General features: G+C 49.3%; 1 protein-coding gene across 2 annotated transcripts in view; it reads right to left on the bottom strand.

Moving 5' to 3' along the window:
• The window catches only part of ADAMTS17 (ADAM metallopeptidase with thrombospondin type 1 motif 17), a 246,143-nt gene that overhangs the window by 111,674 nt on the left and 108,932 nt on the right, over window positions 1–25,537 (bottom strand). For both annotated transcript variants that reach the window (XM_083184274.1, XM_083184273.1), the window contains exon 8: window positions 13,681–13,786. In XM_083184274.1, the coding sequence (XP_083040400.1) occupies window positions 13,681–13,786 (106 nt within the window). The remainder of the gene's footprint in view (window positions 1–13,680; window positions 13,787–25,537) is intronic.

Genomic DNA, 25,537 nt, shown 5'->3' on the forward strand with positions numbered 1-25,537 from the left:
AATAGATGCCTTACACAATGGGCATCATGCCATCGCAGGGGAGCTAATAGCTTCCCAATGCACAAAATGACGTTGAGACAACGATGCCTTATATAGTTCATAGATATACAAGGCATCGATGTGTTTGAATGAACACACCCCCTGACAAAGTCCTGGCATTGTGACGAAACGCATTAGGCGTGGCCCTATCTGAGAGGACGTGGTGATGTCATTCACCATCCGGCTGGTGTGACATGGGAGGTGGGCGTTTGAATTCAGGCTCCTATGTTGAGACGCTGTAAGACGCTGTGTACCTGCTTTGTTCAGTCACTAAGTCATTCCCGGATTCCATGCTGCCAAGCTGATATTTTAAAACCTTGATGTATGTGAGCACATATTGTGCAGTAAAGTTATGCTATATTTTGCTTATGGTGTGCTCTCTTCTACTTTGTTTCTAAGCTACGTTCTTGTGTGGATTGGGGTTAATCCATGTGAATGGAAAGCTGCACACATCGAGGAGGACATTTTCATTCCCACATTTGAGGACTTTGGGAATGGTGGCCCGGTGTACCACCATTCGCAAGGCGGGATATGGTTCACTCGCAAGGGTGCGAGTTCGCATCCGAGAGAATGAACCAGAATAAGGGCCTATATCACCATGGCTGGTTAGAATATATTTCCCAAAGGTCACTAATGTATTACATATTTTTATATGCTTACAGTGTTTTATGCTTACAAATGTTTTCCACTTAAGGCCCCATACACTAGTATAATTTAGCCATTTTCTTCTCGGGAGGATAAATCGTGTGAAACCTGTCAAATCGTATGACATTACTTGCAATTTCTGGAGATTGCCAGTGGATCTGGAGATTCCCAGTGCTGCAACAAGGATTTATCATATCCCTGTCATGAACCTGACTTGTTTCACATTTATTTTCTGATGTTCCATGTCTGTCTGTTTCCTTGCTGCTGCTGCTGCTGTTGCAGCTGCTCTGCATTCTCAGTGATTAAAACTCCAGTGAGGCTCCCTGAGTTCATTACCAGTCACATGATCCAGGTAACTCAAGGCATACTTCCTGGTTCTGTCTGCTGCTGCAGACAATCAAGCATTCACCTGGAGGAATATAAGCCAGCTTCCCAGAGTCCTCTTTGCCTTGAACATATGTTCTTTCTGCTTCCTGTGTGGTTACCCCAGAGACAGAGAATTCCAAGGCTCCTGGCTATCCAGTCTCCAGCGATACCTTCTCCTAGTGTCCTGCTGCTACTTACCTGGTTCCGTTCATCTCCAGAGACTCCTGCTAATTCCATCACTGCGGTTGAGTGAGCAAGCTATCCCCTGCAGAGGATACCGCGGGCACTGGCTAGCAAATCCCCACTAGCTCCTAGGCTAGACCCCTTGGCTCCCAGGCCAAACTACCTTCAAACCTATCAGTGACTTTTTTCCATCACAGTCCTGATCTATCGACAGGCACGGTCTACCTCACAGTCGACACTCAGCTTGTGCCGTCTATCCCTGACTAACAACATCCGTGTCATCCCTGACGTCCATCAGTTGCTGCATCCAAGTATTGTCACATTATCGCCTATTGTCGACATTGTGTCAACTGTTTTCCAAAGTGCCTCCAGAGACTCTGTGCTTCTGTCATCTCCTGGTGACTAACAACATCTGTGTCATCTCCGACGTCCACCAGTTGCCGCATTCAAGTATCGTCACACATACACCTGTTGTCGACATCCTGTGTCAACTGTTTTCCAAAGTGCCTCCAGAGACTCCGACATTCTCTCCTGGTTATCGACATCATAGACCAACGACTCCCAGGTCGTCATCTCCGGCTTCCAGGCCATCCTGCAGCTCCCAGGCTGCCAACTGTCATCACCGGCTCCCAGGCCACCCCGCAGCTCCCAGGCTGCCAACTACAACCCCGGCTCCCAGGCCGCCTCGCAGCTCCCAGGCTGCCAACTACAACCCCGGCTCCCAGGCCGCCTCGCAGCTCCCAGGCTGTCTGTTATCATCCCCGGCTCTCAGGCCGTCTGCAAAGACATTCTCAGCATCCCTGGTTATTCCACTCCTGCCAGAAGCTCCCACGAGTTCCATCTGCCGTGTGATCCAGCCTTCTCTGTGCAGCCCAGGTTATCTCCTCAGCGTCCGGATATCAGTGGGTTCCCGAGCCCGTCTCCTCTCGGCTCCCAGGCCGCCCCAGTGATCCCCAGTGTCGGCTCCCAGGCCGCCCCAGAGATCCCCAGCGATCCCCAGTGTCGGCTTCCAGGCCGCTCCAGCGATCTCCAGTGATCCTCAAGTAATCCCCAGTGATCTCCAGTATCGGCTCCCTAGCTGCTCCAGCGATCCCCAGTGGTCTCCAGCGTCTTCCTGTGTTACCCTCGTGTCATCCACGGCTTCCAGGTCGCATCTCACGGTACTCAGTTCTCCAATACTGTGTACTCCCTGCTATTCACATTCCTCAGTGTCCTCCGTGTTGCTGTATAGCATTCAGTGCCATCGATCACCATCGATGGTTTAAGTACCCCTCAAAAGACTCTTGTGTTTCAAACCCTGCCAAAGCCACAGGGGAACCTGGGCAGAGGGCCGCGACCTGGTCGGCAGTTGCAGGGAAATCCATATCCCCTTGCGGGGGTCCCTGGTGAATACCACTGTCGGCTTAGACCCCGCGCCTCTGCTTTAGGTCTCAGCCAATCCTCTGTGTCCCCGGCAGGTCGTCTTCCGCCATCCTCCGTGCATGAGTTCCGACTACCTCAAACCTCCTTCGTCCTGATTACCCAGTGCCCTCCACTGGTCCACCACGGTCACAGCCGGGAACACAAGGAACCCCGGTGCTGACAATCCCGAGGCGATGAGTGGGATAGCATGCAAAACATCATATGCAAAATGACCACATATGATATATGGCGCTGCTGGGTCATTTCAAGAGGTATCACATATGAGGCTCGCATGTGATACCTCCCCCTAGTAACGCTTAAGGAGTTATCCCAGTTACTAGGAAATAACACCCAAGGTATTTGGCGTGGTGAGGTGGGAGGAGCGCACGGCACAACATGGCAAATAGAACGTCTTTAATTGACAAAGCAGAAGTTCTTTTACTGTGTCCCCGAACTAAAGGTGACTTTACAAGTGTCCTGGAGGTAGCAGTATAACATCAGTGAAAAGGAAATGAGAAGGAAGATGCTCGCTGTATAGAGAAGCTATAGGATAACCTCTCAATCTGAGGAATCCTTCCCTCATTTTGTGTTAACCTCATGGTTCCTAAGGGCTTCAACCACAAATTCAGCTACAAAATTCAATAACATATTTTGAACCTGGTAAAAAGTTTGCTTGCAAACTAGAGCGCTCCAGGGACGACAGCTGAGCAGGTACTGGAATGAGTAGGAGTGCGAGCCAGTTTATGTTGGCACCACAATCCTTTTATCAGTGAAATACCGATTGTTTAACCACTACTGTTCATTGTGTTGCAGTACACAAGAGCTGACGGTATAGATATTCCTAATAATATTTGTATAATCAGCATTTAGCGACATTATTTATAAGATCCATTTAGTATTACATTATAAATGACTAAGGGGTGTATGCATTCCCGGATCACGCAGCAAATCGGTAGACGGGATTCAATGTTCCGCCTGCCGATAGGCGAAAAGGGGGCATGCCCGCAAAACCGGCCGTGAATTGTCAATCTTTGGCTGGGATTGCAACAATAGACCATTATCGTCAGAATGGGCCCGACAGCTCATTCTGCCGTGATCGCTCTTCAATGCTGTCGGTAAAGACAGCATTAAATAGGGCCCCACCACCATTTCCCCAGTCGGGAATATCTGTGGAGTATTTACATACTCCCCTAAATGAGGAAACGAAAACTAAAGTCACCTTTAGTTCAGGAACACAGTAAAAGAATTTCTGGTGTCGACAAGTAGAATGTTGACATGGTGACTGCTTCCCCATCTGTATCCCTCTTTTGTGTTCCATTACATTTGCAGCTGAGTTCCATTTGGGCTGCAGGGAAATCTGAGGATAACTATGTTTATTTCAAGTTATGATCATGCAACGATGTAGCCAAAAAACAAACCCCATAATAATAATGCATATCTCAAATTTCTGAAAATGTCACAACATCCAACACGCAACATGGTCCAGCGATACGCATAATAATTGGGATTGGAATCATGTGAAATATAAAGTGTCCTTGTCATTCATAAAGCAACATTTAGCGCATACAGGAATGTGACCCCAGCTACAATATAAATTACATTCCTTCTAATAAATGTGAGCAAACAAAGCCGTCGGGAGATCCTATTAAGCTGTCCTCTGTGTTATTATAACCATTTGTTTAGTTAGGACTTCTAGCAAGTGTCATCTGGGATAGTCCTAGGAGATCAACATACATTTATCATTTAGAGTGAAGTATATATTACATTTTTTTTAATATGATTAATCTTCGGAACGGCATACATCTGCAGAGACTGTCAGCTTCCAATTGGTTATGTTGTACAAGACCTGGCTGCAGGCAAACATCATAAATATTAAAAGACTGTTATTTGAATGGATACGGCAGTTTTCCACGCTGTGTTTCAAACTCTTTATACTGCACAACTGAATTCCACAGCCAAGCTTAGGGGAACCTGTCACTCTCTACGGCCTGAAAAAAACACCTGATGTGTTCTGTGCAGTCCGGCATGATCGCACGCTGTCCCCCCTTAACTGCAGCATTACTGACATGCTGCAGCATTTGGGGGCAGTGATAGGGACAGTTCCACAAAATGGGGGGGGGGGGGTTGCCCCTCCTTTTGTAAACATTTGAAGTCCAAGGTCTGCATCTACCAATGCAGACTTCCTGCATCTGACAGAATACCATCGGCAGCAAGTCTGAGTAAGAATTGACTTACTCAGATGGCCAAGGGCTGTGAACATGGATGGTCACAATGGTAATTCAATGTTGCGTCTTTGGATTAGTTGTACGGTACTGCACAAGAACAGTTGATTTCCTGTAGCTGAGCCACACTGCACATATCACAATCATGCTCTATATCAGGGGTGGGGAACCTCAGGACCGGGGGCCGTATGCGGCCGCCGTAGCCGGTCTGAGTGGCCCACCCACTCGCCCGGCGGCTTTGCAGGGAGTCAAGTACAGGAGAATTCTCGCAAGAGGTCGGTAGTTCTTGCGAGATTCCTCTTAATCAACAGCAAACGGAGACTGTCAGTCCTATTCAGAGTCAGCCACCGGAGCGTGGGACGGCTGCAGCAGGACAATTTGTAAGAGAAATTTTTACATATGGCCCCCGAAGGATTTTCTCCCCATACAAACAGCCCTTGGCGCAAAAAAGGTTCCCCACCCCTGCTCTATATGGACTACCTAGTAGTGCCATGCTTTTTTCAATACATACAAATACACATTCAAATCTGCAACCCAAGAATAAGAATGATCTTTCCTTGCAAGTTCCTACATGTACCACATCTATGCACTGCATAAAATTGAAATTAACCATGTACAACAAAATTGATGTTCTAGGTTTAGATAACTACAGGTATCCTACAGAATCCACACTTCCGGGAGGAGGTAGTATGGGCAGACACATTAAATACATTTAAAATAAGGTTGGACAAACATTTATTGGAAAAAATACCCAGGGGTAGTAGTAGTACGTTTATTTATAAGGCGCCGCAAAGTGTCCGCAGCGCCGTACATAGCAAACAAAAAACAAATGACAAGGTAACGTACAGGGTGTGTTGAAAAATACAGTATAAATAGGGGTATAGCTGGTAGAAATAAAATCAGTTCAGAAGTAGGTGTCAAAATTGTCGAGGAGACTGAAGATGAAGTAGAGGAAGGGAAGAACAGGACAGGAGGACAGGTGAGGTAAAGAGGTAGGGTGAGTACGTGAGGAAGGAGGACCCTACTCATAAGAGTTAACATACTAAAAATAGGTGGGTGGACAAACGAAAAACAACAGGATAAGTAGGAACGGAGGGGAACGGAGGCAGGATAGAAGGATCAAAAGAGGTTAGGAGGAGGGATAGGCTAGTCGAAAAAAGTGGGTTTTGAGGGAGCGCTTGAAGGAGGTAAGGGAATCAGAAAGCCTGATGGGTGGCGGGAGGTTGTTCCAGTGCAGGGGGGCAGCGCAAGAGAAGTCTTGGACACGGGAGTGGGAGGAGGTGATTAGGTGAGAGGTCAGTCGGCGGTCAGCGATGGAGCGAAGAGGACGGGAGGGAGTGTGGATAGAGATCAGTGAAGAGAGGTAAGGAGCGGTGGAGGAGGAGAGAGCCTTGTAGGTGGTGGTGAGGAGTTTAAAGAGAACTCGGAAAGGAATGGGGAGCCAGTGAAGAGATAGACAGAGGGGGGAGGCGGAGGTAGAGCGGCGGGAGAGGAAGATGAGCCTAGCAGCAGCGTTAAGAATGGTTTGGAGAGGTGCGAGGCGGGTGAGAGGTAGCCCAGAGAGAAGGATGTTGCAGTAGTCAAGGCGGGAGATGACAAGAGAGTGAATGCGAATTTTGGTCGCGTCAGTGGAGAGGAATGGTCTGATGCGTGAGATGTTGCGTAGGTGAAAGCGGCAAGACTGTGAGAGAGCCCGAATGTGGGGGGTGAAAGAGAGGGAGGAGTCAATGATGACACCGAGGCAGCGCGTTTGGTCGGTGGAGGTGATCTCGGTTTCACCAATGCTGATGGAGATAGTGGGAGAAGAGGGGATGTTCGGGGGATGGAAGATTAGAAGTTCAGTTTTAGCCATGTTTAGTTTCAGGAAGCGTTGGGTCATCCAGGCTGAGATGGCCGTGAGGCATCCGGAGACCTTGGACAGGAGTGATGGGGATAGGTCGGGGGAGGAGAGATAGATTAGGGTATCATGAGCATAAAGGTGGTAATGAAAACCATAGGAGCTGATGAGGGTGCCCAGAGAGGTGGTGTAGAGGGAGAAGAGGAGAGGGCCAAGGACTGACCCTTGGGGAACACCGACTGGCTGCGGGGTAGTAGGAGAGGAGGAGCTCGGAGTGGAGACGGAGAAGGAGCGATCGGAGAGGTATGAGGTGAACCAGGAGAAGACAGTGCCAGTGATGCCAAAGGAGCGGAGGGTGTTGAGCAGGAGAGGGTGGTCAACAGTGTCAAAGGCTGCCGACAGATCAAGCTGGATGAGGATAGAGAAGAGGCCTTTGGATTTAGCCGATAGTAAATCGTTAGTGACTTTGGTCAGGGCAGTTTCAGTGGAATGTAAAGGGCGGAACCCGGATTGGAGGGGGTCTAGAATGGAGTTAGCAGTAAGGTGGCTTAGGAGACGATTATAGGTCAGACGTTCTAGGAGCTTGGAGGCAAAAGGGAGGAGGGAGATGGGCCTGTAGTTGGATGGAGAGTTGGGGTCCAGATTTGTTTTTTTGAGAATTGGGGAGACAAGAGCGTGTTTGAAGGAGGAAGGGAAGATCCCAGAGGATAGGGAAAGAATAAAGAGGTGAGCCAGGTGAGAGCAGACTGACGGACTGAGACGACGGATAATATTGGAGGGGATAGGATCGAGCGGGCAGGTGGAGGGAGAAGCGGATTGAAGGATAGAGTGGACTTCAGCAGCAGTGGTGGGGTAAAATGAGGACAGGGGTTGGAAGGAGGGGAGTGGAGATGTAGGAGGGGAGGAGGGAGAGGGTGAGGTCATGGCAGCAGTGATGGCAGTCCTGAGAGAGGAGATTTTGGTTGAAAAGTAGGTAGCAAAATCAGCGGCTACTATGGAGGACGGAAGAGCTGGAGGAGGGGGGGGAGAGCAAGGAATTGAAGGTGGCGAAGAGCCTGCGGGGATTGGATGATTGGGAAAGGATGAGGGACTTAAAGTAGGATTCCTTGGCCAGAGCAAGGGCAGAGCTGAAGGAGGAAAGAATGAATTTGAAATGGAGATAATCCGCAAGGGAGCGTGATTTCTTCCAGAAGCGGTCAGCAGTGCGAGAGCACTTTTTAAGGAATCGAGTGATAGGCGAGTGCCACGGTTGGGGGCACTCCAACCGTGGCATAATCATTATTTTGCCCAAGGCTATACCAAGTAAATCATTTCACAGGGGGAGATCAGAGCTAGACCATACACTTAAGTGAGACCGGTAAAAAAAAGGTTGAAGTTGATGGACGTAACATCTTTTTTCAACCTCAAGTACTATGTTACTACTATGTTTCTATATAGAAACAATTACATTAATTCTATCACATCAAAGACCACAATTGTCCATTCATGATGGCAAAAAAAACCTTCCTTTATCATAATCTCAATAAGACAAGCACAAACGTGACTTCAAACAGAACAATTTCTGGTTAATCCGAGAAGAAAGTCAAGAGAATAGACAACATCCAACGCTAAAAATCCCCACTTTACTCTAAAAGTAAGATAATATCACTCAGCATTTACCAGACTTCAGACTAGCGTATCACTCTGATGAAATTTAGTTATTACTAAAATACTTGGGGAAAACACATGATTTATGTCACAGAGTCAGTGGCAGTGGTACTACCATGGGTGCAAAGGTTGATGTATTGGCAGCAGTGCTGGAAAGGTGAATTTACCTAATTTCAAGGGAAATTTCATACAAACCAGAATCAAACTTTCCTGTAAACAGACAAATGAACCTGTAAGTGGAGACACTGTATACACATCTATATGGCAGCCCCAGGGGCTATGAAATAACTGTCTTGCGGTAATTAATGCCATGGGGTGGGGTTCCAGTGTGTGGTATAGATTTAATATTAGAGTATGTGTTATGGGTTTTCTGTCAATAGGTCGACTACTATTGGTCGACAGCCAATAGGTCAACACATTAAAAAGGTCAATGTGCAAGCGGTCGACAATGACAAAATGTCAACACAAGCAAAAAAGTTGATATTCTATTGAAAAGGTTGACATTGGTTTTTCATGATTTTTTTTTATTTAACCAACGTACTTCTCTATCCATGTCGGAAGCAAAGCCTGCCGGGTAAGAGGACGTGTTACACTAATTGGGGGTCCATGTCGACATATGCTGACATAGAAAACAAAAACCATGGAAATCTCTTTTCAATTTTACTGGGTCGGCCATTTCCATGTTGACCTATTGCTTGTGTCAAGCTTTTGTCCATGTCGACCTACTGCATATCGACCTTTTCATGTGTCAACCTTTAGCCTGTTGACCAATAATGGTTGACCTATTAACTGATGACATACTGTAGGCAGTGTTGACCTAATAATCCCCACCGACAAGAGGATAGCTGTTTAGAACACTTGGAATATTCTGTCAAGGGCAGTTTTTCACTCTGGCGGGGAGGCGGCTAACTGTTTGCTGGGCTCCAAAGATCTGCAGCTCAGCGAATAGGTCTGAATCAGGCCCAAAATGATGGCACAACATAACAGAAACGTTAGCAACAGCAGCTGTGCCCGGCTGTATGGAGCAACACTTGAATTGCTCCTTCATGTGCCATCTAGTGCCCGCCAGTGTGCGAAACGCTTTATTTCCTGCCTCAGAGGTGAGGAGCAGTGTTAGTCTTTTTATTTTATTATAGGATTTTTATGTGTTTGTTCTTTATCAGTTATAATTCACTGAAAACTTATTTTGTCTTTGTGAAAAAAAAATAAAACAGTAGAAGAAACAGCTGAGTACAAGTATTTCTGGTACTTGTTTCCTAGCACAGCGCCCATCGCATCGCATACCATAAGCCATACGATGGTATGCGATGCGATGTTACGCGATGGCAGCCGATGTTATACAATTTAAAATCGTATACCATCGCATTGTATGCCATTGTATGGCATATACAATGGTATACGATTTAAAATTGTATAAGCACCCTAATGGGTGTTTTCAATGTTAAATGGGCCCCCTATAAGATTATTAATTGTATAAGCACCGTAATGGGTGCTTACAATGTTAAAAGCACCCCCACGCCACCCCCACTATCAACACCAACTCGAAGCGTGGCGAGCGCAGCGAGGGGTGGCGGTACACGTCCTCCGACCTTTTCATACCCCAACCATCCTTGTCGGCGTGGAGTTGATTTTAGATAGTGTGGCGAGCGCAGCGAGCCACTGAGCCCGAAGCGTTGCGAGCCCCGCGAGGGGACGCGGAATACATGTAAAGTAATACGCGTCCCCTCGCGGGGCTCGCTTCGCTCACCATGCTTCGGGCACGGTGGCTCGCTGCGCTCGCCACACTATATAAAGTCAACTCCACGCCGACGTGGATAGTAGGGGTATGAAAAGGTCGAAGGACGCGTACCGCCACCCCTCGCGGGCTCGCTGCGCTCGCCACGCTTCGGGTTGGCGTTGATAGTGGGGGTGGCGTGGGGGTGCTTTTAACATTGTAAGCACCCATTAGCGTGCTTATACAATTAAAAATCGTATAGGGGGGGCATTTACCATTGAAAAAACCCATTAGGGTGCTTATACAATTTAAAATCACATTGCATCGCATGCGGGTATATGGCATGAGATGCGATACAATGCATAAGATGTCCTACGACTGAATATCGTGGGCGCCGTGCTAGGAAACAAGTACCGTATTTATTATCTACCTCATCTACCCTGTATGTGTTTGTGTTGTGTTTGGCTTTTTCTGATTCCACATTTGTAGGTGCTGTATAATTCTGTGCTCTCTATATATACATATATGTTAATGATAACAGATATGGGACAGGCCTATGGGTTAAATAAATATCTAACAGAAAGAAGACGTTAAGTAAAGTAAACCATTAATTTAAACAATGGTAGAGTAATTAAAATACTACAATGATTTTATGGAGGGTCATAAAACTGCTTTTCATGCATTATAAGGGACAATACACCCATTACTACTAAATATAAGGAATAATAGAAGTCACAGGGGAATTCCGTGATCATATAAACCAAATAGTCAACAATAGTGCCACCTAATACGTATGTTATAATCCAGAAAGAGTGGTCCTGCTTCTGAAAGGACTGCTGTTATTTAGGCAGCTGGAAGGTGTCCAATAAACCAAGCTCAGGCTCACACTGAGCATCTTAAAATTACAAGCGTACAAATACAAAGGAGCCACAAGAGGCCATGTACACATATTTGACCATGTCAAATCCCTGATTGCATACAGATGCATTTTCCCAAGAAGGTTAATGGCTCGCACTAATTATAAGCCAGTTTGATGTGTATTACCTAATAAGAGATCTCTAGGAAACCCTTTTAGGACTCACAAAGTTTCTCAGACTTTAATCACAAAGCAAAATCACTGATTAGTGTTTCATTATTAGCGCCGACTGTCCAGAAAAGTTTGCCTGCGCTCTGTGGCTTATCTATCATGGGAGCAGAATGCTGTCCCTCTGTATAAACCAATATACTAATGCACAAGACATACAAATATTGGAGGAAAGATACCCTATTGGAATCATCTGGTAATCCTACCAGAAATCCATAAATAGAGCAGCTCAAAGATATATCATTAACCAAATCATTCTAAAACCAAGAAAAAGGCCTGGTGAAATCATAACAAAAACTTGCTGCTATATACTGTAGGCAGCATCACTCATTCTCAATACAAGATAAAGGGGGGGGATGCACTAACATCCACCACCCCACTTCGCTGCTCATCGCCGGCTACCGCATCGATAATAATTGCATATGCACAAGGATTTGCGATTATTATCACAAAGGGCAGCTCTTGCGTTAAGAGCTGCCCTTTGCGAAGCAGCCGGCGACTTGTCAGCAGGTCACCGGCGGCTCTCCCCCTCCTCCTGTGGCCGGTGTGCCACGCTGCTTGCTGCCGGCTGCTCCTCCCTGCACCCAGAAGGGGAAGTGCAGTGCCAGGGAGGAGGAGGTCACTGTTCCAGGCTGCAAAGCAGGAGGCTACCCAGACATCAGGTGAGGAGGGAGCGGCGCAGCCAGGTGTCGCGAAAAGAAGCCCATAGCTTTTGCTGGCGATACCCCTGCGATATGCCGGTTTAGTTCATACAAAAATGTGGTAAAAATCCATTTACAAATGAATCTAGCTCCATACTAGCTACAGCAAAGCATTATGCACCCACTGTCCACATGTGGTTCCGGTTGATAGATCTACAGTGTCTAGACAGACAGTCAATTACCCCAAAAGCTTGGCAAGCATTATGTCAACATGAAAAAGGTCGACAAGGTCAAAATGTCAACATGAAATAGGTAGACACATAAAAAGGTCAACTTGAGTTATTTATGATTTTTTTTCAAACCGATTGTTCTAACTTCACAATCCATGTTGGCACAGAGGGAGAATATAATGATGTGCCCCGTGTAATGAGGCACAGAGCCCAAAGCATGCCCTAGCATGTCAATAGGTCTACTCTCGTACACATTTCACTAACAGGGAAGACCTAGTAATCCACACCCATCCCGGTGCATCCCCAGGGATTAGTTATTTAACGTAATAAGAGCCAGATTCAGACTTGATCGCTCTTCTTCAATTTGCAGATGGCGCCGAGTGGTTATCCACCACCCAGAAAGCGGAAAAACCTGCCCTGTGTAAATCTGCGAGTGAATTGTCAAAATGTTTAAATCCGCTATCCTGTCACACATCCATACACAATTCACACACCATCATTTTTTTTTTTCAGTCACGACAATATAGTCGTGTCTGTACAGTCTATTTTTCTATTTGATTTCAATGCCAAGGGGCTGCACATCAGGATTGAATCGAAATCGAATGATTTCCGTTCAATTTCGCTTTGCGTTTTGCTTATGTATGAAGATGGCCGTAAGCCCAAAACGGTGTAGACCACACATAAAGTTTATCTGATTTCACCAAGCCCTGAAGTGACCCTTATTACTGCTACAACTACATAAGGAGACTGCAAAATGTCTTTTTGAGACGGCAACCAGGCAAGTTATTCAGACCACTGCATAAGTGGCGGAGTGCCAGACCGAATGCAAACACTATGGGTGGTATTCAATACTGCTGGCAAGGGGGTTTGTGCAGCGTTGATGGCTTGTTTTCGGCGAGGATTGCCCAAAACATGCCATCCTCGCCTTCAAACCCCCTCGCCGGCCGCTCGCTGTATTCAATGTTCCGGGAAATCCTCATCATCAGAGGACGGTGAGGATTCCCTTAAACGGTGAGGTTCACCGCAAATGCAGCGAGCCTGCTCATTTTGTGGCGAACCCTGCCATTTAGATGGCCACACTCGCCGTTTCCACCTTGCTGAAAAGAACCAGCGAGGTGGAAACATCGAGTGAAGAGGGGGGGTTGAATACATCGGCACTGCTCGCCATCATAACTTGCCCTCAGGGCATTGAAGGGTGTCTGTATAATGCATAAATCTGTGTAAAATTAATTTTTTGTGGCAGCTTTTCCAGACACAGTTTAAAAATGAAGTGCTGCATACAGCGGTCACAACCACAGCAAGTGTAATCAGTGAGCATACAGTAAACATAAGGGACTAGACCGCATCCAGACGAGTGTCTCCCGGTTGAAGGTTGGAGGAAACAATTGCAGACTTTACAGTGTTTGGAAGACAGTTTCATTCTATGACAGTAGAAGTCTGGGACTTGTAGTTCCTTAAAGGAATATTGTGAGATGGACTCTCTAAAATTACTTTTTTATTTCATTACTTCTAGAAAGTATTGTTGACACAGGGGGCCATACTTGCTACTCGTCATACTGTCTCCTTGAAAATGACCTACCTGTAGGTACTTGATTATTGACAGTATAGTGTAATAAATGCTTTCTGAACCTCTGCACATGCTGACATGATACCACTGATATAAAAACTTACTTGTGGCCAAGCTCATGAGCAACAGTAAACGCCAAATTGAGACCATTGTCTTCTGCCAGGACACACTTGCGCTTAGCACTGCATGCTCCCCCAAGGTAGGCGATTCCTGCAGATAAAATAAAAATGGTTAGTTTTGAGAGAATTCCAAAACTAGTCGTAACTTGTAGTCATATTACCTACCATGCCATGGGAAGCCATGTAATAAAATACTACAAAGAGGAACCAGGGGCGTAACTATAGCACCGCAGTCCCCGCCACCGCGGGGGGGGGGGGGGGGGGCGCTGTGCATGTGGGGGCGCCGGTGCTATAGTTAACCCCCCCAATCCCCCGCAGACTTACCAGAAAATGGCCGCCCCCATATAGCACACAGTTCTCTGAAACTGTCTGCTGTATGGGGGCGACCATTTTCTGGTGGTCCTCAGCAGAAGAACGGAGCCGCCGGGACCAGCGCGATAGGTAAGGCTGTGGGGGATTGAGGGGGGTTTGCATGGGCGGCGACGGGGCGGCGGGGCAGGGGGGGGGTAGGGGTGCTTAGCGGGGCGGGGGGGGCGCCCAAAACGTATCTACGCCACTGAAAGGAACATATGATATTGTATTTACCAGCTTATAATGGGTTACCATTTCTATTTGCCCATTTAGCCATGCTGTTCCTCCTCCAATACATACTAGCTGGAGCAGGTTACTGTACAGTTGTGTGTACACTCTATAGGTATCTGACAAATTTCCATTGGTTTCCCTAGGCACCTATTAATCTCATTAAACAAGTTAGTGCTGTACAGTATATATACTAGTAAGCCCACTTGAAGCAAATGCTTTGAAAGCTGGTCTGCTACCTTGTGATTGCTTCTGTGTTTGTGCATGTGTGTGAGAGAAAGAAATGTAGTTTCACCTGCTGCCAAGAGATGGCAGTGTTTCTGAGACACACAAATGGACAATAGACATATATATAGATGATTATCTACTGGATGTTGCCTTTTGCCTTAAATAAATTGTTGCTGATAAGACCTTGGTGAGTGCCCATTTCCTTCTATGTTATATATGATTATCTATATATATGTCTAGTGTCCGTGTGGCTCTCCAAAACACTGCTATCTGTTGGCAGCAAGTGAAACTACATCTACTAGCTTTTGAAGCATTAGCTTTGAGCGGGCTTACTAGTGTATATATATCTCCTATATATTTGGCTACATCTGTCACTCAAAGTGGGTGTCTGTGTCTATAACGCTCTGTTCCTGGACTTTCCTCTTAATGTGTGATTGCCTTCATCTGTGCTGAACACCTTTCTGAGAAATTAACCTGTTTAAAACAGGTGATGGCAATCATACATTAAGGGGAAGTCTAGAAACAGAGCATTGTGTCCCTCCTGGAGAGGGTCATGTTGGGAGGTATGTGACAGAGAACCAGCCCAGTGAGCCCACAGACAGTGCCAGACACCCACTGCCTTCCCATGTTGCCCAGCACTGCTACTCCACAGCCACCAGGTGAGCGCCCCCCTCCCGCGATTTGCGGCAAAACATCCCCCCCCCGCGCGCCCCCCCCCCCCGCGATTCGCGGCAAAAACACCCGCTCCCCCGCGACCCCCTACCGCGATTCGCAGCAAAAACACCCCCGCGACCCCCCCTCCCGCGATTCGCTGCAAAAAGAACCCCCCCACGACCCATCCCGCAATTCGCGGCATAACCACCACCCCGCGACCCCCCCCCTCCCGCGAATCGCGGCAAACCCTCCCCCGTGACCCCCCCCCCCCCGATTCGCGGAAAAAAGAAACCCCCCGCGACCCCCCCTTGCACGATTGGCGGCACCCCCCCTGCGACCCCCCTCCCGCGATTCGCGGCACCCCCCCGCCCCGGAATTCGCAGCAGCCCCAGGATTAAATGGCACATGCAAAACACTGACATGGCTATGGTCGACAATGAAAAAGGTTGACATGAGTTTTTGAAGATTTATTTTTAATTTTTTTAATTTTTTCATATTCATTGTCATGTGTCGACATGGACACCAATGAAGTGGCACACTTATGTCAACATTTACATGTGTTGACCTTTCTGTGTTGATTTTTTCTTGTGGCGATTCGCGTCACACCCCCCCGCAACCCCCCCCCCTCCCGCGATTCGCGGCACCCCCCGTGACCCCCCACCTCCCGCAATTCGTGGCAACCCCCCACTGGAACCCCTGTGAACCCCGCCCTCCCGCGATTCGCGGCACCCACCCCCGCGACCCCCTCTCCCGCAATTCGCGGCACCCCCCCGTGATTCGCGGCAGCTCCAGAATTAAATTGCACATGGATGAATGAAGTGCCACACTTATGTCAACATTTACATGTGTTGACCTTTCTGTGTTGATTTTTTTCTTGTGGCGATTCGCGTCACACCCCCCGCAACCCCCCCTCCGGCGATTCGCGGCACCTCGGCACCCCCCCGCGACCCCCCCCCCCTCCCGCAATTTGCGGCAACCCCCCACCGGAACCCCCATGAACCCCGCTCTCCCGCGATTCGCGGCACCCACCCCCCGCAACCAGGGCCGGCAATAGAAATCTTGGGGCCCCATACACTTATATCTCTGGGGCCCCATTCTTCCCCAAATACCCCATTCTTCCCCAAATACCCTCTGAGGGGCCCCAGAGCTGCCAGTCCATGTGGCACAAGGTACATCCTCCCCCTATTCCGAGAAAGCGTCAGCGACCGCGTCTCAGTGCAGGGGAAGTGGCGGGTATTACACTCGGAGACAGTCAGTGCAGAACCCGGGAACCCTTAGCATTAGCAGCCGCATCTCCCTGCTCCAGTCATTACCCCCTGCTGTCTTACCCACACGCTGCACCCCCGGCGCTGCACTTCTCTCCTCTGGCGCTCCCGGACAGTCACGGCATGAAGATAGCGGAGTGACCCCTGGTGCTGCACTTCTCTCCTCTGGCGCTCCCGGACAGTCACGGCATGAAGATAGCGGAGTGACCCCTGGTGCTGCACTTCTCTCCTCTGGCGCTCCCGGACAGTCACGGCATGAAGATAGCGGAGTGACCCCTGGTGCTGCACTTCTCTCCTCTGGCGCTCCCGGACAGTCACGGCATGAAGATAGCGGAGTGACCCCTGGTGCTGCACTTCTCTCCTCTGGCGCTCCCGGACAGTCACGGCATGAAGATAGCGGAGTGACCCCTGGTGCTGCACCTCTCTCCTCTGGCGCTCCCGGACAGTCATGGCATGGAGGGCAAACCCCTCCATGCCGTGACTGTCCGGGAGCGCCAGAGGAGAGAGGTGCAGCACCGGGGGTCACATAGCTATCTTCTTGATCGGCGAGCAGCGTGTGGGTAAGACAGCAGGGTGTAATGACTGGAGCAGGGAGATGCGGCTGCTAATGCTAAGGGGTCCTGGGCTCTGCACTGACTGTCTCCGAGTGCAATACCCACCACTTCCCCTGCACTGAGACGCGGCCGCCGATGCTTACTCGGAATAGGGGGAGGATGTACCTTGTGCCACATGGACTGGCAGCTCTGGGGCCCCTCAGATCGCTGGGGCCCGTCACAACTGTCCCCTTTGACCCCCCCTGTCGCCGGGCCTGCCCGCAACCCCCCCTCCCGCAAATCGCGGCACCCCCCGCGATTCGCGGCAGCCCCAGGATTAAATGGCACATGCAAAACACTGGCACGGCTATGGTCGACAATGAAAAAGGTTGACATGAGTTTTTGAAGATTTATTTAATTTTTTTGAATGTTTTCATATTCATTGTCATGTGTCAACATGGACACCAATGAAGTGGCACACTTATGTCAACATTTACATGTGTTGACCTTTCTGTGTTGATTTTTTCTTGTGTCGATTCGCGTCACACCCCCCCGCAACCCCCCCTCCCGCGATTCGCGGCACCCCCCGTGACCCCCCACCTCCCGCAATTCGTGGCAACCCCCCACCGGAACCCCTGTGAACCCCGCCCTCCCGTGATTCGCGGCACCCAACCCCGCGACCCCCCCCTCCCGCAACTCGCGGCACCCCCCCGTGATTCGCGGCAGCTCCAGAATTAAATTGCACATGGAAAACAGTGACATGGCTATGGTCGACAATGAAAAAGGTTGACATGAGTTTTTGAAGTTTTTTTTTTCATTTTTTGAATATTTTCATATTCATTCTCATGTGTCGACATGGACACCAATGAAGTGCCACACTTATGTCAACATTTACATGTGTTGACCTTTCTGTGTTGATTTTTTCTTGTGGCGATTTGCGTCACACACCCCCCCACCCCCCCCCCACAACCCCCACTCCCGCGATTCACGGCACACACACACACACCTCCCCCGCGATTCTCGGCACCCCACCCCGTGACCCCCCCTCCTGTGATTCACGGCACACCCCCGTGACCCCCCCTCCCATGATTCGCCGCAACCCCCGCCCCGTAACCCCCCCTCCCGCGATTCGCGGCACCCAGCCCCGCGACCCCCCCTCCCGCAATTCGCGGCACCCCCCCGCGATTCGCGGCAGCTCCAGAATTAAATTGCACATGGAAAACACTGACATGGCTATGGTCGACAATGAAAAAGGTTGACATGAGTTTTTGAAGTTTTTTTTTTTCATTTTTTGAATGTTTTCATATTCATTCTCATGTGTCGACATGGACACCAATGAAGTGCCACACTTATGTCAACATTTACATGTGTTGACCTTTCTGTGTTGATTTTTTCTTGTGGCGATTCGCGTCACCCCCCCCCGCAACCCCCACTCCCGCGATTCACGGCACACACACACACCCCCGCGATTCTCGTCACCCCACCCCGTGACCCCCCCTCCCGTGATTCACGGCACACCCCCGCGACCCCCCCTACCATTATTCGCCGCAACCCCCGCCCCCGTAAACCCCCTCCCGCGATTTGCGGCAACCCACCCCGCGACCCCCCTCCCGCGATTCTCTGCAATCCCTCCCCTCCCGCGATTCGCAGCATCCACCCCCCCCACAACCCCTCTCCTGCAATTCGTGGCACCCCCCGCGACCCCCCCTCCTGCAATTCGCGGCACCCTCCGCGACCCCCCCTCCCGCGATTCGCGGACACCTAAGTTGCAATACAGGCATCTTTCATACAATTCTAACCATATTTCTCATAACAAACGTTCACAAATTAAGGGGGCGCAGCCCCTTACGACGGTGTGAAGAGCGCCCGTAGGGCGCGATGAATCACCTAGTATATATATATTTGGTGGAAGTGTTGCTGGGCAGAAGTCTCCTCAAGGCACTGACATTTGACATTTTGATATTGGATCCCTGCTTATATTAAGATCCTTCCACTAAATGGTGTGACAGGTTTTCTTTCCATATTTGGCGTTCCGCCATCTTTGATTCTTATTGTGAAAAAAACAAATTTAAAGACCTATTTCCTGGGCTGTTGCCACTGGACCTTTTAAACCACTATTGTGGAAGTTTTGCTAAAAAATCCTCACTTCCACCAGCGATTAAATTTATGCTGGCACTGTTCATTCCGTGTACACCGTTAAAAAAAAACCCTGATGAAGCCTCTGTAAAAGGCGAGACGCGTTGGGTTGCTTTGGCGTCTTGAAAGAAATGAACGAATGCTTATATGAAATTTTAGAAGGAATTTTTTTTTAATAAATGTTGGTTGTATAATCTGAAGTTGTACACTTATTTATATGCGGTGTAAAATCACATCATAACCAGGTGGTGGAATTTAATCCAGCGCTCTCTATATTTCTATATCTATCTATCTATAGATCTATCTATATATATATATATATATATATATATATAATATATATATATATATATATATATATATATATACACACACACATATACGCATATGTGGGTGAGGGAGAATACTTGTTTTGTTTACATATATACTAATCTGTGTGTTACTGTAACCTATTAGCATTTTACTAGAACCATGCAGCTAGAACAGTGGTTCTCAAACTCGGTCCTCAGGACCTCTCACACTGTTCACGTTTTCCAGGTCAGCTAGCAGAAGTACAGGTGCACTCATTACACACTGACACATTTTAAAAGTTCCACAGGTGAGGCTAATTATTTCAGAGGAGACCTGCAAACCATGCACTGTGTAAGGTCCTGAGCACCACGTTTGAGAACCTCTAGCTAAACCAATAGTGAAGAAGCCAATGATACCATTTTTGCCATTTAATTCCTTACGTTTTGCTGTCCCGTTGCCTGAGAAAGCCACAGTTTACCTTATTACAGGCACATCCCTGTTATACATACTATTTATGGGGTGTGGATTATTAGATAGACAGTGTCTAGATCAGTGTTTTTCAACCACTGTGCCGTGCACACTAGTGTGCCTTGGGCTGTTCTCAAGTGTGCCCCCAGATCTAGAGATGCCCAAACCAGTTTACAGCCACCACCAGTTCAACTGTTATTTACTGGTCTCTACTTTTCATGTAAAGGGCCAATGTATTTTATAAACCTCACACAGTCAAATGCATTCATCCACGCTTCATCGCTTATCTAAAATAAAGACACGGACACCAAAGCTGGGCTTAAAAGGGACGGCTTATTTATTTAAAGCAGGGCGGCCTATTTTCAACTAACTAATTATTTACGTCCCTGCTCTAAACTAAGGTGGCGGGTAAGAACGGTGATTAGCAATTTATACTTCAAAACAACAAACTAAAGAAAATAATAAACGGTGAGGATAAGGGCCAACTGCCCCTTTCGCGAGGACCGGCCAACTGCCAGCGTCCCCGTCAGCTGTACTCCTCCACCTTCAAAATGCCACGGAGGGGGGCCACCCGGCCCTAAGGTCAGGGGTTGACCATCTGCCTTTGCCCCTGACCCTAATTCACATATCAAGGTGAAGCTAAACTCCACCCTTACACACCAAACATTGGGCCACCTGCCCTAACATACCAGCTTCACCTCCCAGCGGTCTGTCATTAACTGCAAGCTTACTGCTAAGGACAAAACGTGGACCCACCTGGATCGGTGATGTCCACGTCTTGCCATTCCCGCCAAGACACAGCTTAATACCGCTTAACCCAATTCACCGTTCTCCGGCCACCCCATAAGCCGCCATAACGCAAACTAGAAAACACCAACGATCTAACAACAGGGATGGGTGGGTGGGCAATTTCTTCAAGCAAAAGAGGCCGAAACTTCCAGAAGAATACCAGTTAACCTCTTCAGTCTCCTCCTAATCTCCAGTGACCAATGGACTACTACCATGCAAATAGACCGCCCGCCCCTCTCAAGCAAGAACGTCACGCCCATCAGCCCCAGCTTGGCCAGCTAAGAATTCCTGCATCAACCTGGTGAGTTTATGCTGCATTTGGTCAGACTAAGCTTTCCTCTGCAGTCTTAAACCTCACACAGTCAAATGCATTCATCCACGCTTCATCGCTTATCTAAAATAAAGACACGGACACCAAAGCTGGGCTTAAAAGGGACGGCTTATTTATTTAAAGCAGGGCGGCCTATTTTCAACTAACTAATTATTTACGTCCCTGCTCTAAACTAAGGTGGCGGGTAAGAACGGTGATTAGCAATTTATACTTCAAAACAACAAACTAAAGAAAATAATAAACGGTGAGGATAAGGGCCAACTGCCCCTTTCGCGAGGACCGGCCAACTGCCAGCGTCCCCGTCAGCTGTACTCCTCCACCTTCAAAATGCCACGGAGGGGGGCCACCCGGCCCTAAGGTCAGGGGTTGACCATCTGCCTTTGCCCCTGACCCTAATTCACATATCAAGGTGAAGCTAAACTCCACCCTTACACACCAAACATTGGGCCACCTGCCCTAACATACCAGCTTCACCTCCCAGCGGTCTGTCATTAACTGCAAGCTTACTGCTAAGGACAAAACGTGGACCCACCTGGATCGGTGATGTCCACGTCTTGCCATTCCCGCCAAGACACAGCTTAATACCGCTTAACCCAATTCACCGTTCTCCGGCCACATCAGTTTGTCTACAAACTGACCCGCCACCATCCAACCTACACTACCCCTATCCTAACACTCCAACGCCCTCAAGGTATCAATGATGTCCTTAAAGAACAGGTCCATCCCCACTACCGAGAGATGAACTCCATCTGGTCGGTAAAGGGCTTCGCTCCTAAAAGAGATGGCTTCGTGTTTCACGACCACCCCCCCCTTGGAGACTATAGCCCGACCGACGACGGAGTTCACTCTCCTTCTGACTAGATCAATGGCACCGGGACTAACAGCATCCCTCCAAATCCGACGGGGAATTATCTCCGACCAAATAATCCTACAGAAACTCCACTCCTTCAACAGCGCCAATAACCCATTCTTTATCTGAAAGCGAATGTTCATCCCAGAGTCATGGGTCAGGTCATTCCCTCCCAGGTGCACCACTAAGAACAAGGGGTAACCGAAACTACCAACTGCCTCCTGCAATTTGCTGCGCAACGCAGCCCACCTCATCCCTCTGAAACCGAGCCACCGAATGAGTCGCGCCTCGGGGAAGCGCTCCACATCCGCGGCAACCTGCGAGATGGACAACCAATAAATATATGAGTGTCCAATAAACCAAATGCAACTGGGGTCCAACTTGCAGCCTGCAATCAAGATTTTAGAGACAAAGTTAGCTATCTGGTCGTACATGGAAAATGGGAAATCCCGGGGGGAACCCTTAAGGTGACATTTTAGCCTAACCTTTAGAATTATCAAAATCAGGACTGGTGAAGAAGGGGGCCTATTTAAGCACTAATTTTATTATTGACAACCCGGCCCACTTTTTAAACTAACCTAACTCCGCAAGCGAGGGGGGTGCGGAGCCCTGGGGGGGGGGGGGGGGGGGGGTATTTGGGTCGCCCGGTTTGACTTGAGGCAAAAACGGCAAAACATCCACCGGCCGGCAGAAGCCGAGGTTACCACCGGTGGTAAAACAAAAATTCCTCAAGGCCCCCCAGACGCTAAGGCGCATCTGAGCGAGCGGCTACTCCTCAAAAGGGGCGCACTCGTCTATAGAGGCCTGATGTAACGTTTAAATGCACCAGACCTCCACCGACCAAGTGTCCGGATGCTACTGTGGGACAAGCCGTCCGCCGCGGCGACTGATGCCGCGCCGATGCGGAAGGAGTGCGTCCCAAAGTCGCCCGGAGAAAGACCCAGGTGCAGGATGCAACGCCGGAAGACCGACCGAAATTGAAACCTAGTAAGGGGCGAACCGTCCAAGTGCATCAACCATGCGCCCTGCGCAGAAGGTCTGGAGCCCAAATACGCCCTGGCAGCCGCCACCGGACAGGTCCGATGATCACTACCCTGACGGAGATGCACCCACTGGCCTCTGCCGGCTACGTCGGTCTTGGAACGTTGGATCCTGCACCAAATGCCGTCGCTGCGGACGTCGATGTGCCGAAACAGCATGGGTGAACTGGCCGTTCGGGAAGCCGACACCAGCTCCCCCACCCTGAAGGCACCGTGGAAAGCCATTGAAAAAGCCGTTCTGAACAGGAGAACCTCGTGGCCAGAGGAGCAAACCTCCCCTAATGACCCCAAAATTCGCCTCAACAGACTGCCGTCAATAGGCCTTCTCCTGTCTGGCAGAACTGGCCTTGTTCTGGCCCATCCCTTAAGCACCCTCGACAGGACAAAGGACTTGGTGATGTCCCTATGTCCATTGAGGCGCAGGAAGAATGAAATTCCGGCGAGGGTGCGACCGACGCAACTCCTAGACCTCCCCTCGGAATACAACTTCCAAACAAAGCTGAGGATCATTTTACGCCTGCTCTTACCTCCAGAGCCCTGCTCCAGCACGAAAGCGTTCCATCGCTCCCATGCCGACAGGTATGCTCTCAAGGTCCCTGGTGCAAGGGACCGCAGGGCCAGGTCCTCCACCCCTTCACAGGTACCTGCCACAGAAAAACCGGACATGGCTCACCCTCTAAGCAAGCTTCTGGCGCGAGCGTTCTGAATCTATGCCAGTCAAAACGGGACAGCGCGTCGGCTACTGAGTTGTCTACCCCGGGAACGTGCCTAGCGGTCAACTTAATATTGTTCTCCAGGCACGCTAACACTATCCGCGCCAGTATGCGCAAAACAGGCAGGGAGGTGGACTTCTGGCGATTAATCGCATGCACCACCCCCATGTTGTCACACCAAAAGTCCACCTCCCTATTCCGCAGTTCGCTGGACCATAGTTCTAAAGCCACCATTATTGGAAAAATCTCCAACAATAGTAAGTTCTTAACCAGCCCCGTAGAGTTCCATTGCTCCGGCCACGGCTCAGCGCACCATCGCCCATTAAAAAAGGCCCCAAAACCGCAGGCCCCCGCCGCGTCCGTGAACAATTCGAGAACCGAATTGGACACCGGTGGTGCTAACCAGATACAAATTCCATTAAAGCGATAAAGGAAAACGTCCCAGACCCGCAAGTCCTCCTTTAACTCCTCCGTCAAGCGTAAGAAGTGGTGAGGCCTGCGAATCCCGACCGTGGCCCTCTGAAGCTTCCTGCAAAAGGTTTTGCCCATGGGTATAACCCTGCACGCAAAGTTGAAGAGCCCCAAGAGTGACTGAGCCTGCCTCAAGGTTATTTTGACCGCCCCCAAAGCGCAAATAATTTCGCTATGCAACCGCTGAACCTTATCCGCGGGGAGCCTACACAGCCCCTCCTCTGAATCTATTTCAATCCCGAGGTAGGCTAACCTGGTTACGGGCCCCTCCGTTTTATCCGCCGCCACCGGAACCCCGAACTCCCTGAACAGGCGAAGCGCCGACTCCAGGAGCCCTGCGCACTCAGCGGAACCGGGGGGGCCCACAAACAGGAAATCATCGAGGTAGTGTGTTATGTACGGAGACCCAGTACACTCCCGCAGGCACCACTGCAGGAATGTACTAAAACGCTCAAAGTAGGCGCAGGATATGGAACAACCCATGGGCAAACATTTGTCGATATAAAATCCACCCTCCAGCCTAAAACCCATGTACTTAAAGGAAGATGGATCCAACGGCAACAGCCTAAAAGCGGACTCAACATCTAGCTTGCACATCAAGGCCCCTCTGCCAATCTCCATGACCATGGACAGCGCTTCCCCAAATAGGGCATATTGCACTGTACATAAATCCTCAGCGATTGCGTCATTCACCGAGGACCCTCGTGGGCAAGACAGATGCTGAATAAGCCTGAATTCTCCCGGGACTCTCTTAGGAACTACCCCCACGGGGGATAATATCAAGCCTGCCACAGGAGGATCACTGAAAGGACCTGCCATACGTCCCAGGGCCACCTCTGCGTTAATCTTACGCCTGATGACATCAGGGTGCTCCCTGGCTGACTTCAAATTACCCCTGGCACCAGCCGCCACTGTGCCTGAAACAGGTAAGGAAAAACCTTTTGTAAAACCTGACTGCAAAAATTCTGCCGATTGTCTATCGGGGTAACGAGCCAACCATGGGAGCATCCTGTCAAGCGTTACCGGCGTAGGGGCTTTACCCAACGGCAGGTGCCGCTGGACCGCGACTTTGCCTAGCCGAGTTGGGCCCCCCGGGGGTCCCCCCTGTTGGTGGTTTAGAACAGTCTTTGATGGGGTGCGTTCCCCCGCACCTAATGCACAAGTGTCGGAAACGACATTTCCCCCCAAACGTACACTGGCCATTGTTGAAGGAGAAACACTTACCGTGGCCAAGCTTAGTGGAGTTCCCTCTAACATTCCCGGGTCGACTACCCCCCTGTCTGAACCACCCCCTGTTCTCCGCTGCCCGCATTGGTGTTGCCGATTCGGTGACTTCGACGTATAATTCGACGTCCTTTTTCCCGAAATCGAACACCTCCTTGCCGTGCTGCTTACGACGAAATTCTTCGTCGTAAGTCCTCCAGGCAGTACCCATATAAGACGAGTAGAGTTTGTGAATTAAAAACTGATAACGCACCAAATTAACGTACTCGT

The sequence above is a fragment of the Crinia signifera genome, chromosome 4 (genome assembly GCF_055691185.1).
Source record: "Crinia signifera chromosome 4, ASM5569118v1, whole genome shotgun sequence".
Classification (NCBI taxonomy): Eukaryota; Metazoa; Chordata; class Amphibia; order Anura; family Myobatrachidae; genus Crinia; species Crinia signifera.